The sequence below is a fragment of the Echinops telfairi genome, unplaced genomic scaffold (assembly GCF_000313985.2).
Source record: "Echinops telfairi isolate 266 unplaced genomic scaffold, ASM31398v2 ScPeMD7_443;HRSCAF=831, whole genome shotgun sequence".
In the NCBI taxonomy this organism is placed as follows: Eukaryota; Metazoa; Chordata; class Mammalia; order Afrosoricida; family Tenrecidae; genus Echinops; species Echinops telfairi.
The window spans coordinates 1517878-1532079 of NW_022104341.1; the positions used below are offsets into that span (position 1 = coordinate 1517878).

At 47.5% G+C, this 14202-nt stretch overlaps 1 protein-coding gene across 4 annotated transcripts in view; it reads left to right on the forward strand.

Moving 5' to 3' along the window:
• The first annotated feature begins 51 nt into the window (after positions 1 to 51).
• Positions 52 to 14202, forward strand: part of PHTF1 (putative homeodomain transcription factor 1) — a 27731-nt gene continuing 13580 nt past the window's right edge. For 2 of the 4 annotated variants that reach the window (XM_045291938.1, XM_045291939.1), the window contains exons 1-10: positions 52 to 236; positions 851 to 907; positions 2044 to 2113; positions 2553 to 2711; positions 5996 to 6152; positions 8004 to 8141; positions 8977 to 9139; positions 10245 to 10418; positions 10534 to 10623; positions 12240 to 12461. In XM_045291938.1, the coding sequence (XP_045147873.1) occupies positions 192 to 236; positions 851 to 907; positions 2044 to 2113; positions 2553 to 2711; positions 5996 to 6152; positions 8004 to 8141; positions 8977 to 9139; positions 10245 to 10418; positions 10534 to 10623; positions 12240 to 12461 (1275 nt within the window). In that variant the 5' untranslated portion in view covers positions 52 to 191. The remainder of the gene's footprint in view (positions 237 to 850; positions 908 to 2043; positions 2114 to 2552; positions 2712 to 5995; positions 6153 to 8003; positions 8142 to 8976; positions 9140 to 10244; positions 10419 to 10533; positions 10624 to 12239; positions 12462 to 14202) is intronic. The other 2 variants (XM_004699164.2, XM_045291940.1) reach the window with 2 other exon arrangements.

The following is a 14202-nucleotide window of genomic DNA, read 5'->3' on the forward strand; positions in this document are numbered from 1 at the left end:
AGCTTTCTCAGGCCGCCACTGCGCCGGTTTGCGTCTCCCTGGCAAAGCGCCGGAGAAAGACGGAGCCGGTGGAGGGCTGGGAGAAGCGGTTTCCCAGGCTTCCCGCAACTGGCAGAGCCCCAGGGCAGCCGGCTCAACAACGGATCTCCCTTCATTTTCAGCTAAATCCCATTCTTTGGCTGGAGAACCAAATGGCCTCAAATGAGACAGATGCTATATCGTGGTATCAGAAGAAGGTAATTGCCAATTTTTTATAAATTTGTAAAGCATAGTTCCTGCAGAAAGCGTTCCCAACGAACCCTCCCAGTGTACTTTTTCTTGGGCCGGTATCATTGTATTTTATTGTATTTTTCAGCACAAATGCAAAGACCTCTGTACAAGGTCACTGTTTTTTTTAAACCTAGTTCCAGGTCGCAGATGATGACTATCAAGCCCTTTCTCGAGCCTGCATTTATAACACCAGGCCCATGTTCTGAAAGTTTGCTTCCCATATTTCACCAGGCCACGAAACCTCTCTTCCCACAGCTCAGTTCCGTCTGCCCACAGCCTTCTGCAGCTGGTATTGCCTTTGTCTTCCTCTGTATTCTGTTGAGGTTTCCTTAAAAAGTGGAAATACCTTTCTATTTCCTGTGAAATATTTGAGGCATAATATTGTAGACTTATTTTTAGAAGCAGCTAGTTTTGAGTCTCGAAGGAAACCGTTCTCGGAAATATCCATTTCTTCTCACTCTGAAAACACAAACCTTTTCAGATACCAGGCTGATACATAATAGTTGCATGGCTTTTAGGACACGTGACTTCAATGTGGGACTGTCTTTTGCATCATTTCATAGCCTGCTGCTTATTTCAGATTGGTGCATATGATCAGCAGATATGGGAAAAGTCCATCGAGCAGACTCAGATTAAGGTAAATTGGTTTCTTTGCTATCCTAGCTTTGTTTTATTCCATTAATGTGAAGACAGCAGTGCTCATATTGCTGTTTTTAAAATGGACACTATCCCTTCTTAGCAAGCATGGCACTTCTTTATTCCTTAAAAACATTTAAAGAAAAACAGTAGTGAAAGCGTAATGATGCTTGGCAGTTGAGTTTGGACTTCACTGTCAGGGATATTGGAGTGATTGGGGCTGTGATGAATTGGAGAGCAGATGTCTCAGAAATAGCAGAAGTCCCATGTAGTTAGCTACTTCAAAAACAGAACTAAAAAGCTGGTTGCCATGGTACAGAGTGGAGTCGAATTCCGCTGGGGTTTCCAGACAGGTTTCTGAAGCACATCGCCAGGCCTTTCTTCACAGGGGCTTTTGCGTGAGTCCAGACCTTTGAGTTAGTCAGGTGCTTACCTGCTCGCTCCACTCAGGTACTCCAGGTGGCTACTTACCAGACACAAAACAAAACCCATGGACATCGAGTTGACATTGATGGAACCTGGATGTTACGATCTCATTGGTGAAACGCATTTCACCGACATCCTTAAACTGCATGACCGTTGTAGGCCAGTGGTACTTGGCTAGCTTTTCCCACATAGGTTTTGTGCAGTGCAGTTACTGAAGTTGATCCTAGTTTGGGTTTCCTTGCCTTTAGAGTGGATTAGGTTAATAGATGAAGAATCTAGAGAAAGGAAACAGTAATAAGGCCAAGTAAAGCCGGAAAGGAATCCCCCAGATTAGTGTAGACATTATGTAGCCTTCATTCATTTAACAAGTAGTTGTTGAATGTTTGTCTACCACAGTCAGGCAGGAGGCAAGGCACTGTGTCTACCTGAGGGTGAGCATTTGCATTGAAATATCCCAGGTAAAAGGGAAACAGGAAGCCCTATGATGCTGCCAGGTAAGCATTGAACTGTTAACCCTTAAGGTCAGTGGTTCAAACTCACCAGCTGCTTTGTGGGAGAAAGAGGAGGCTATTAGCTCCAGTAAAGAGCGATAGGATTGGAATCTACTTGATGACTGTGGGTTGTTTAATTGAAAGAGAATGTGCTTCTTTTTCTCATTTAACTGGGCTCCCCAGCCCTATTGTTGGTTTATGGTTTTGTCTCATATTCTAGGGCTTCAAAAATAAACCGAAAAAGATGGGTCACATAAAGCCAGACTTGATTGATGTCGACTTAATCAGAGGTGAGTTTCTTTAGTCTATTATCTCATAACTTTATACTACTAAAGATTTAAATATATATATTGGCAGTCTTTCTTAAGTGATGATGTCCTTTAATTTAATGGACGTGACCTTCTTTCCTTGTCGTTTCACGGTCCTCATTCATTCAGGCTTTAGTATTTTCCCCCCTTTGCCTTAGTGCTGTTCACCACATGGTCTTTATAAAGGTGAAAGCGACACCCTTGGAGACCTGCTCTTGGAGTAAGAAGAACGTATTGCGTACCATTCACGTGAGCCCAGTGATTGAGGAAGGAAGTTACTGCATTTAACACAGACCTAAAGAATTCCTCTAAAACCGGATGGGCCGTGTTCTGACTTTCGCTTGGTCCTCTGTATGGATATGATGTGGCAAGTATTGTGTACATCGATGTTTGAGGCTTTATTTTTCTTGTGTCTTCAAAGGCTCAACATTTGCCAAAGCCAAACCCGAGATTCCATGGACATCTCTGACCCGGAAGGGGCTGGTTCGAGTTGTGTTTTTCCCGTTGTTCAGCAGTTGGTGGATTCAGGTCACCTCTCAGAGGATCTTCATTTGGCTGTTACTGCTTTACCTCATGCAAGGTAATTGGAGGAGTTGGCGTCAGCTGCTGTTGCTCTTGGTTAATGAAGGCAGTATTGCTCTCATGTCCACTCTCTCAGTCGATAGGGTAGCATGCAAGGAAATGCAAGAACACATGCTATTCGGCGTTCATCCTCAAGTTACTTATTCGGTTCCACACTGGATGACTCCCCTCCCAGCTGGAATTTGTTTGCACCTGTCTAATACCTCCCTCAAACGCAGCCTCAGTGTTTTCGGCTCTCTGACCTCTGAAGGTCACCTTGCCTCAAGGTTGGATCCTGGGTCCTGTACTCTTCCCTGGGTAATCTCATCAAATTCCCTTTCCTGAAATATCACTGACAACTGGTGATTCTCAAGTTTATATCTTTAGCCCAGAGCTCACTGCTAAACTTCAGACTTCTAATCTTCACTTCTGGTTTTAACATTTCCCTGTGGAGATTTAATGGATAGCTTGAGCTAAATCACGTTCCAAATGGAACTTTTTTGTGCACAAACTTGTTCCTCGTTAGGTCTGCCCCCTCTCATTAATCTTTAATCCAGGACCCAGGTTTGTTTGTTTTTTTCCATGTTTGGTCGATTTTATTCTTCTTTTTTTTTTCATTTACTATTTTAAAAAAATCATTTTATTAGGGGCTCATACACCTCTTATCACAATCCGTACGTACATCAATCGTGTAAAGCACATTTGTACATTCATTGCCCTCATCATTCTCAAAACTTTTGCTCTCCAGTTAAGCCCCTGGCAAGCTCCTCATTTTTCCCCTCCCTCCCCACTCCTCCCTCCCTCATGAACCCTTGATAATTTATAAATTATGTTGTCATATCTTGCACGGTCCGATGTCGCCCTTTACCCACTTTTCTGTTGTCTGTCCCCTAGGGAGGAGGTTATATGTAGGTCCTTGTATGCTGTTCACTCTTTCCACCCCACCCTCCCTCCATCCTCCCTGTATTGCCACTTTCACCACTGGCACGACCCAGTTTTAAAGGGAACAATTAAATCATCTACTCTGATCAGTTCTCACATCTGCTTAGTCACCACGTTTGTCACGTTCTCCCTGTAAAATATTCTTGACTTTGTCTTAACCTCTCCGTCACCATGATAGTCCACACTGACAGAATCTCTGCCTAGACCGCTGGGACAAGATTACTTGGCCCACTTTTTCCAACCACTCTCTTCATAGCTATTAGAGATAGCTTTTAGAAACAGGAGCCATTTTATGCCATTCCTTTGCTCCACTCCTTTAAGGCCACCTAGTTGCTCTTACATCACAGTGCCCTGCCTGGTCTGTGTCTGGTTTCCCTCTCGGGTGCCATCGGTTACTCCTCTCTTCGTTGTTCACTTAAGGCCAAGGCTTTCCACCTACTTGCCATTTGTCCGCTTCTTCGGGCACAGGTGTAAGATGTGGCTCTCATGGAGGGGGGTTCGAGACTTTCTCAGTAGTCCCGCCCCGCACATCCACCAGGCCTGTTTCATAAGCTAGCGGAGCTCTGATGGCACGGTGGTCAGAATGCCCTGAGCGAAGGGAAGGTCCCCAGCGTGGACCAGCCAGTGCCCTCCCACGGAAGCTAGCGCAGGGCTTCTGTGAAGACGGGTCTACTCTGTTCTGCAGGCTCACCTTCACGCAGAGTGGGTTCGATGGCGGTGGGTATGGAGCGTGTTTAGATCATAGTGACCTGTTAAACTCACATGTTCTTTGTCAGCAGATGTGAGACTGTTTCTCAGATTTTAGCTAGCTAATTCATAACTTTTATTAAGCTCTCATCCGAAGAGGTTTTGATGATCTCTATTAGATTTTTAAATTATGCAACTGCATTGTTGGAAAAAATAGTAATCTCACCTCTCTTGATTAATTTATTTTGTGTTTATTAAATTAGGCCGCATTTTCAGAATCGTGTTAAGCGATAACAATAAGTGGTGTCAAAAACAAAAATACAATAAGAGGTGTCATCCTTATTAAGTTCCTGCTTTAAAACATCTTTACTAATAAGGACATATTTCTCTAGTGTTTTTCAGGAAACTAGCGTTTATGTGTAATTGCAAATCAGGAACAAATATGGATTATCATGAAAGGCCATTTCACCGTCAGTTGAGGTGATTTGTGTAGGTGTGATAAATGTCACATTATAGTAGGTCTTTAGATTCATTTAGAATAGTCAACAGACACATACTGGGCCAGGTACTGTCTCCAGCTCTGAGGCGGATGCTCTGTCCTGGTGCTTTCAGCTGGAACCCTGTGTAAACCCAAACCCAAATTCACGGTCATCACGTCGGTGCCCTCTCACAGCAGCCCAACATGGCTTCATGAACCTGCTGTGGTCTTAATGAATTGCTCGTTAGCTGTGTTATCAAATTCAGTCTGATAGCACATTCATTCAATAAATACTGGGTGCTTACTGGGTGCTAATTATTATGTGCCGATTATAGGTGTGCAGTGATCCAGGCAGACAAAACTCCCACCTCCTTGGCACATGCATTTTAGTGATAAATGTATAGCCACATTCACAAGTGAGCAGGGCCTGTGGTTTGCTGTTTGGATGCTGTTGTCACACTTGAGGGTGAGGGCAACATCAGGCATAAGATACATTTGATCACTCCCCCCCCACCCCCCACCCCACACATATATTGAAATACCTACCCACTGCCATTGAGCATTTCTGACTCCTAGCTACCGACCCCCCACATGAGAATAGTTCAGTTTATGTCATATAAGAATTGTCTTTATGTTCAGATCTGAAAGAACCATCTATAAAATCAGGTATTTGTAAATTTTTGTAGAACAATTTTGCTAGTTCATCACTGATCTCGTTAATCATTTCATATACATATGTATGCAGTGAGGTACTATAACAAGAGTAACAGGGAGGAGTCTGGAGTCTTAGCTTCGTGGGTTCAGATCCCACTTGTGCTGATTGCCACCTGTTTCTGTAGGCCTTGGAAAATACTCTTCCTTGGAGCAGACCCCCCACCTCAAAACCCATGTCTGCTCCAGCATGTAGTTACGTTGTGCTGGAAAAGCCTTTTAGAATGTCTCTACTGCCAAACTGCCGAGAGGCAACAGCTCTCTGTAACGGGTCCTTTTCATTTGCACGGGGATCTTCCAGCTCTCGGGCATCAACTTCTCACTCTGAGTAGGGGCTTTTTAAAGTGACAAGAGATTTGTCAATGTAATCTGTGTAGTTAATAGAATCCACTTTAATTTTAGTATACGTGCTGCCGAAGCGAGCACTAGAATCCACTTTAATGATGAGCCCTAGGGCGTGACGTTTTAAAACTTCTCCTTTTCAGTTCTTGCAATTGTGCTCTATTTAATGATGCCTCTTGTGAACATCAGCGAAGTACTTGGACCCTTGTGCCTTATGCTGCTTATGGGGACTGTCCACTGTCAGATTGTGTCTACCCAGATCGCCAAGCCTGCGGGCAGCAATGGAAACCGACGAAGGAGGTGAGAGGTCATGTTACACTTGTTCTGGTATTTTCTGGAAGCTCTTGATAGAGATTTTAAGAATATTCGGCAACACGAATTAAGAACCTTTTGCGTATACTTCCCATTATCTATTTATGTGGTCTAAAAAGTGGAGTATTGATTTTTAGCTTCTTTCCCTGATGGTAAGAAACAACCTCAGGAACTTTTAACGTGTGTCCAGGTGGGATTCTGTCCTTCCAAAGGTACAATGATTTAAAAGGAAACCCCCATGCCAGATTGTTCCTTATCTCACAGAAGGCTTCTGAAGAGGAGTTCTTTGAAATTCAGTCTCACTCAGAACGGGGCGACCATTCACTGTGTATACAGGGCTTAGCACCTCGTATGAGTGCTGTGCAAAATGTTAACCTCTTTTCAAACATGCGTAAGAATGGATCTTCGAGGATCCAGAGTGTTTAATAAAGATTCCCTGGACTGCTTTCACACACTGGAGTCAGGGCAGGCTTCTATTGGTTCTTCGGTAGGTGTGAGTTTGGGAGCTGCTGAAAGGTTTCTTAGGTGGTGGTATTTCCCAAAAGTTCAACTGTCCTTCCTCAAAATACCCGCCAATTTTTGTGTACCAAATCAGTTACTAAGTTCGACTTTTCTATGGTATTTAATAAAGTTCAACATATTTGTTTTTGAATGTTATTTTACAAACTTTTTTTTACCCTCAGAAAGATTTCTTGTAAATGACGTTAAATCTATTTAATATGCTCTAAGGAAACCCTGCTGTGCTGTGTCTCATTGGTAGATAAAGAATGTATTTTATAACGCTCTAGGTTCTTTGGAGAAAGTGACCTGCGACCATCGCTTGCACGCCTGTGATGGAGTGTGCCCAGAGGGCAGATTTCTTTTCCCTGTAACTGTGTACCATGAGTCAGGCGCAGGCTCTGGGAGCCGCGGATCAGTTTACATCCCACAATTGATGCACCTGTTGGTTCATCTCATTTATTCCTTGATCCCCTCAGTAGACCTTCACGTATCGTCCGTCCTTCCTGTGTTTCCTGTTTCCACGCCTCCTTTTCGCCGCCTTCTGAACTTTGTGGACAAATGTTGCCCTTTGATCTTAAATGGTGGATTACTTGAAGGTGTGTCCTGCCCTAGTGTTACTGCTCCCTTTATACGCCTGTCTGTTTGGCTGAACATTGAGCCATTGATGCGGAGTTTAGTTCTAGACCCGAAGGTGACTAAGGGCCATCGTCGTGAGGATTCCACCAGTCTGTCCAACCAGCGAGCCTGGTCTCTTTTCTGGTTTTGAGTTTTGTTCCACGTTTCCCCCCGCTCTTTCCAGACCCTCTCCCACGATCTCTTGCTGAGCAGGTGGTCGTGGTAGCCGGGCACTGGCCAGTTCTCAGTGCTGTGGAGACTCGGGCTTATGTAGCCCATTAGCCTGCTGGGACTCTGCCTCCCTGAAAAGGGTCCTTTTCCTCTTTAAGCTGTTCGTATTTTAAGAAATTGGCCCTTTTGTTCGTGTGTGTGAAAAGACTGGTGGATTCATGGGACAGTTTTCTTTCTAGTAAGGTTGCTGAATAGCTGTTCTCAACCTTTCATGACTTAAGAAAACATGCTAGTACAGGACTTTGCAATGTATCATATTTACTAATGTATACTAATCTTATATATAATTAGTAGTTTATGCTAATGCTCAATGTTCCTGGTTGCTTCCTCTGCCATGTAGCTGCTATTACTTTTCAACTAGAGCTGTTCTTCCATAATCTGGGCTGTGATGTGCACCGCACGTAGTTTTGGGTAGTGGTCTCCAAGGATGTTTAGGCAGCAATAGAAAAGGTCTTGAGTAATCTGAAGTCATTGTTTTGTTTTGTTTTTCAGAAAATTACGGAAAACAGCGAATGGCGATGGGAACCGAGAAAATGGGAATAGCTCCTCTTCTGATAGAGTCCGAGGAATCGAGTCTTTGGGATCTGTGCCCTTCATTGGTGGGTTTTGGGGGACTCTCTTTGGCAACAGGTGAGAAGTCTTACATGATGTCCTATTTACAGGAGGGCTTACATTGCAATATAACTTGGCCATCTGTGTAAACAAGGCAAGAGCACATTTTCATTATGGTATGAGTTTTAAGGAATCTAGAAAAATCTGTGTACTCAAAATATCTCTGCTGCCATGTTTTCTCAACTCCAGTTTTCCCCCGTAAAAGATTCCTTCTGTTTGGTCTCGAGTGACTTTCAGACTGCAGGATGCCAGAAACGCAAAGACTCTGCAGGGCAGATACTTTAAAACTTCCTGGCCAGCATCTTGAGAGAAAGAAGAATTTCTAAAGATGGCTTCAAGCTGACACCTCTTTAGAAATGGGGTGCCGGGCAGCCCCTCTTGCAGACAGACTGCAGCACAGAAAGGGGGCACATGAGACCCTGTACGTGGTTCCAGATTGTGCAGGGTCCAACAGCAGACGGGCCTGGTTATTCCCAGGTCATCAGGGCGGGGCGGAGGCGGCTGGCTTTTGCAGCAGGGTAGCACGTGCGCAGATGGAAGCGGCGTCTGTGAAGTGGGTGATAGGCGCCTGGAGGAGGGGGTCAGCGTCGTGTCTGAGAGTGGCAGTGGAGACGTTGGTGAGCTGATTTCCTGGGAGTGGATCTTCTCGGTTGAAAGGGGAAGGCTTCCGGCGAGCTGGCATGAGTCTTTGGAGAATAGGGCTCACTGCCCTATTTTTATAATTTCCCTGACAAATGTGATTTCTGGATTTTCCCAGCTTCCAGAATAACATCTCGGACTCCTCAGAAGAAGCGATCTCGTGAAAGAGGCAGTTTCTAGGAAACTGGTTAGCCATGTCCCCCTTTTTCAAAAGCAGGAGGAAGAAAGTAAAACTACTCACTAACCGAGGGACTGAAACTGAGAGTGATGCCAGTTGTCTGCATCCTATCATTAAGAAGCGAGAATGCCAGCCAGAGGTTAGGATGTGGCAAGGAAGGGAGCGAGCAAAATTCTCGGACGGAGACAAGTCTCGCAAGGTAAGATGGAGATTGTGTGTGTTGTCTTCCCTCCGTGGGGAGAGGAGACCTTCCGAGTCTGCTCCCGACTAGTGGGGCTTCACATGGCTTGAAAACTAGAATCAAAAGATGTGATTATTCCCCACAAACATTCCCGAGCTCCCTGCGGTTTACATAACTTGACTTACAGAAGAAATGTGACGTCACAACCTTCTGGACATAAAAACGTCAATGGTAAAGGTAAATTTTTATAATTTTCAGGACTTGCTGTGCAGTCACATTGATTCTGGCTCACAGTGACCCTCCAGGCCACAGCAGAACTGCCCCATAGCATTTCCTAGACCGCCCTCTTTATGGGACGCTGCCACGCGGGGTCAAAGGGTCCTCCTTTGTGCTAATAGCAAGTGTTTAGCCGTCATGCTCTGGGGACTCCGTTCTGGGGCTCCAGCCTGTTACCAAGTCTGCTGCTGATCCTCCTTCACAGTGGATTGAACCAACAGAGGAGCCTAGAGCACCCTCGTCCGAAACCAGAGGGAGAGCCATGGCGGGAGTCCCTGGGGGCTGCGATGGCTTGGCTTATGGCTAATATGCTCGGCTGCTAGCAGAAAGTTGCAGGCTTGAGTCTACCCAGAGGTGCCTAGGAAGAGAGGCCTGCCGCTCTTCCTCTGAAAAATAGCCACCGTTCTATTTCATAGCCTTCCCAGGTCATCTGGTGTTTTTTAGTCTGTGGCACCTGAAAATTGCAAAGCCGGCAGATCGATCTTGAAGTCGGGCATGGTCCCAAATGCTTTGCCTGTACTAACGTCTTACTGTCCGTCCTCTGGGAGGCAGGCATGACGATGGGGGATACTTTTCAGATGAGTGGTCTGAGCCCCGGCCAGGTCTGGTGGCTTGCCCAAGGTTCTGTTACCAGTCAGTGGAGCTGTGAGGGAGCCGCAGCCACACAAGGTTAATATGGCATGCCGCCTGCACACTCGCGCCGCGTGGTTTCAGGTCCATTGCTTTTCTGTGCTGTTGTCACGAAACGCGCAGATCGGTTCCGCTTAGTGTTGTGTACTTGGAAGGACTTTGCTGATTGCAAAGTCACGCACCACCCGATGCGAAGGTGTTGCTCTGCTCTTTGTAGGAGGCGTTTCGCTGCATGAATAACGGGGTCTCAGACGATCTGTCGAGCGAGGAAGACGGCGATGCCCTGACACAGATGACTTTGCTGCGTAGGAGCGTGGAAGGCGCCTCGAGTGACAATGGCTGTGAAGTTAAGAATAGAAAGTCAATTCTGTCCCGGCGCCTTGACTCTCAGGTGATGTCCCTCGGAGTTTGTGAAAGCTCTGGAGTTGCATCCTGAATCGATGGATGAGTCACGCGGCGGCGCACATAACATGTTTTCCTGTGGTTGTGGGTTTACTTTTTGGCAGGCAAAGAAAACCACTGCAAGGTGGTGTCATCTGGTGCGGGATTCAGATAGCGTGGCTGACTCAGAATTTGAATCAGCAGCCTTCAGCCAGGTAAAGTACCCTTTTGAGAGATCAAGGTTCACAGGAGTATTTTCAACACAATAACTTTAGCCAGTCCTTTCTCAACATTGGTTGCCCAGGGTGGTGGTTAGATTTGCTCAAGCCCTGGCCTTTCTCCATCTTTTCCAGGAGCTCCTCTGCTTAACAGCTTTTCATCCTCTGCTCCTGTCCCCCACCCCAACCCTCAGCAGAAAGAGAGCGAACGCTGTCTCAAGTATGCCCTTTCATCCTCATCACTGGCATCTCGGATGGTGCTCAGAGAGAGATCACGCGGTCTCTGATGGATGACGTTACTCATTCACAATAGGGAGTTTCTTCTGTTTAATCATTTGGGGGGTGGCTCTTACAGCTTTTAGAACAATCCATACATCCATTCTGTCAAGCACATTTGTACATATGTTGCCATCATTTCCAAAACATTCTACTTGAGCCCTTGGTATCAGCTCCTCATTTTGTTCCCTCTGTCCCCCATCCTCCCTCCCTTCCTCTCCCATGAACCCTTGATAATTTATGAACTGTTATTATTTTCACATCTACACCTACCGCTGTCTCCCTTCACCCACGTTTCTGTTGTTCATCCCCCTTGGCTGGGGGCCGGTCTTATGTCGATCATTGCGACCAGTTCCCCTTTTCTCCCTCTTCTCCTACTGCTTTCCCCTACCCCCATCGCTACTCCCATTATTGTTTCTGAGGGGTTTATCTGTCCTGGACACCGTGTGTTGGGAGCTCTGTCTGTACAAATGCACATGCTCTGGGGTCATGATAGCGGGGGAGGGAGCGCTGGCGAAGCAGAGGAACGTTGTGTGTCGCGTCGGTGCTGTCCTGCACCCCGGCTAGCTTGTCTCTTCCTTGTGACCCGTAATTCCTCTGGGAGTGAGCTTGCCACTGACGAGGACAGCTTTTTGAGAAAGATTGAAGCATAGTCTCACCATGAGAACAGTGGACGTACCGGCACATGTGGAACATTATGACTCAGAAGTGACAAAGTGTGTACTTACCTCCACCATTCAGCTGGTTCTGAGTCATAGCAACCCTGTGCGGGGTTCTGAGGCTGAAAATCTTTACAGGCGCAGACAGCCTCGTCTTTCTCCCTGGGAACAGCTGGTGAGTGTGAACCTCTGACCTTGCAGTTGGCAGCCGACACTCAGCGACCGCGCCAGAGCATTTCTGGCTGCGCTGCAGCAGAGCTGGATCGCCTGCCCTTGTCCATGCTGGTGCTGAGCCCGGGGCATGATCCCATCTGCGGGAAGCCCACAAGTTCCAGTCGGGGACACTCTGGGTGTGCCAGGAACACAGCGGGGGCAACTAGGGCGCCCTCTGCGTGTGTTTGCTGGAGTCGTCGCCCACCCCAGGACACTGCCGGGGTTAGTGCGCCCCAAGGATCCTCTTAGACGGACGGGGTGCTTTCAGCCACCCTGCTAGCTGGTGCTCGACGGCATTTCCCATGTGGATGTCACAGTGGACTGCGGGGACGTGCCGATGAATGCCTGGTGACTGACTTAGGGATGCTCGCTCGCCACGGCCGTGGAAAACGCGCGCTCCTTTCACTTCAGACGTGCAACTGTTTTCAGACATGAACGAACCCGCTAACCCTTTCCCCTCCAAAGGGCTCTAGATCCGGCATGAACGGTGGCTCTCAGCACGTGAGCGTGGCGCGAAGGGACTCGGAGAGCACGCGGCATGACTCGGAGACGGAGGACATGCTGTGGGACGACCTGCTGCACGGCCCCGAGTGCCGGTCGTCTGCCACCAGTGACAGCGAGGGCGCCCACGTGCAGTCGCTTCACTCCGGGGCCAAGCGCCACTCCACGGAGGACGTCTTTCAGCAGGTCTGTGAGGGGCGGGCACGGCCCTGGTGCTCGCTCAGACTGATGGGCTCTCATAGAGCACCAGGCCCTGCGTTGTCTCACTTAGCCTCGCTGGCACCCCGTCAGGCATTACTGTGGTTCCTCCCTGTCTAGCGATGGGGAAACGGAGCCCACCTCGCTCGTGAAGATGCTGGGATTAGAACTTGGGCAGTGAGGGGAGGGGTGGGGGGTGGAGATGGGGAGGCCTCATGAGTCGTCCCTCACCTTAATAGTTTCCGCAGAATGATTTCCGATGTTCGTTTCATAGGAGCAGAGTTGTTTGAATGGTGGGGCTACCTTATTTGGATAAGCATCATAGTAGTTTAATGACTAACCAGGAATGAGCATTCCTTCTATAAGAATGTAGAAGCCAAAGATGCTTTTAATTTCCAGTGTTATAGTAATGAAAACCAGATAGCCTGGGCTTGTAGATGCCTCAGAAGTCATTTCAACGTTCTAAGCAGCGTAGGACTTCTTTTCCCCTCTGTGACTCAGGCAGGAGCGTGCAGAGTGGGGACGCTGTGACGGACCCGCGAGACAGCATGCAGTGCTAGCACAGTGCCTGGCCAAGGGCAAACCCTGAGCCCGCTGCATTGTCCTTGCTCCCCCTGATGATCAGCTCCGCTTCAGCACCACAGGAGGGGCATGTGATTAGGCCAGGAGACGGCAGTCCTGCTGCTGGGTGGAGGGAGTGATTCAGAAATGGTTCTTAGTTCACTGGAGCTGTCTCTCTGTTATTTCCACCTGTCAGTCTGCTCCTGTTTGTCTAGGGCAATAGCGAATCAGTCTACCCACGCCACGCTGTTGCGAGGACAGGTGTCAGTCAGGATTCTCCTTAGTTCTTTGTTCTTTAGGCTCAATATTTGCACAATGCCGTGCAAGTAGTGGGTGCACATTTGCTTAATTTCCTGGACTGTAAGCTACTATTGGGGTAGCTGACACATCCTTGTGTGTGAGCCAGACTCCCGTCACTAAGTGCATGAGGGTTAGTAAAAAGGTATGGCTGTAAAATCATAGGCACCTTTATTAAATAAAAATGCCCAAATGGGAAGCTGTGATTTCTCCACATGCCCTCCATTAGGGCTGTCTACTTCAGAAGGTGGGGTTTCCAGCTCATTGGTCCTTCCCCAACGGGCTCGCTGCAGTTTCTGCTTCCTTGAGGGACTCAAATTGTGCTCCTTTTCAACATTCCTTGAGTTTAGGGAGAGAAAAAAGAAGCCCCAACGGGCAATATTAGGCCTGTAGGTGGATGGAATCAGGTTCCCAATGGCTCCTCATAGGATAGCCCTTCCTGCCTCCAGAGAATGAGCAAGTGCTCATTGTGATGAAATTCCTCGGCCTGCCTTCCTTGCCCCTTGCTCCCCAGTGCAGCTCTCAGCTTGCTCAAAACTGAACTTCTTCATAATCGGCCCCTTGGTCACCCTGCCCATTGAGAAAACCCTATCCAAATGACCCCTGTGGCATCACAGATAGCCTTCAGAGCCAGTGACCTCTTGGCCTCAAATTCAGCTGACTCTGCAGGATCCCCTTTGTTTCCGTTGGACCTTGCTCTTGAGGCGCTCACGGGCTGAGTGCACGAGGGACCTGGAGAAGGTGGTGGAAAGTGACCTGAAACGAGACTTATCTTCCCAGAATGGGTGGAAGCCTCCCTCTTGTATTCCAGAGAGAACTTGCCTGCATCCATCTACCGGCCACGTTTCATTTGCGACAAGCAGGCACGTGT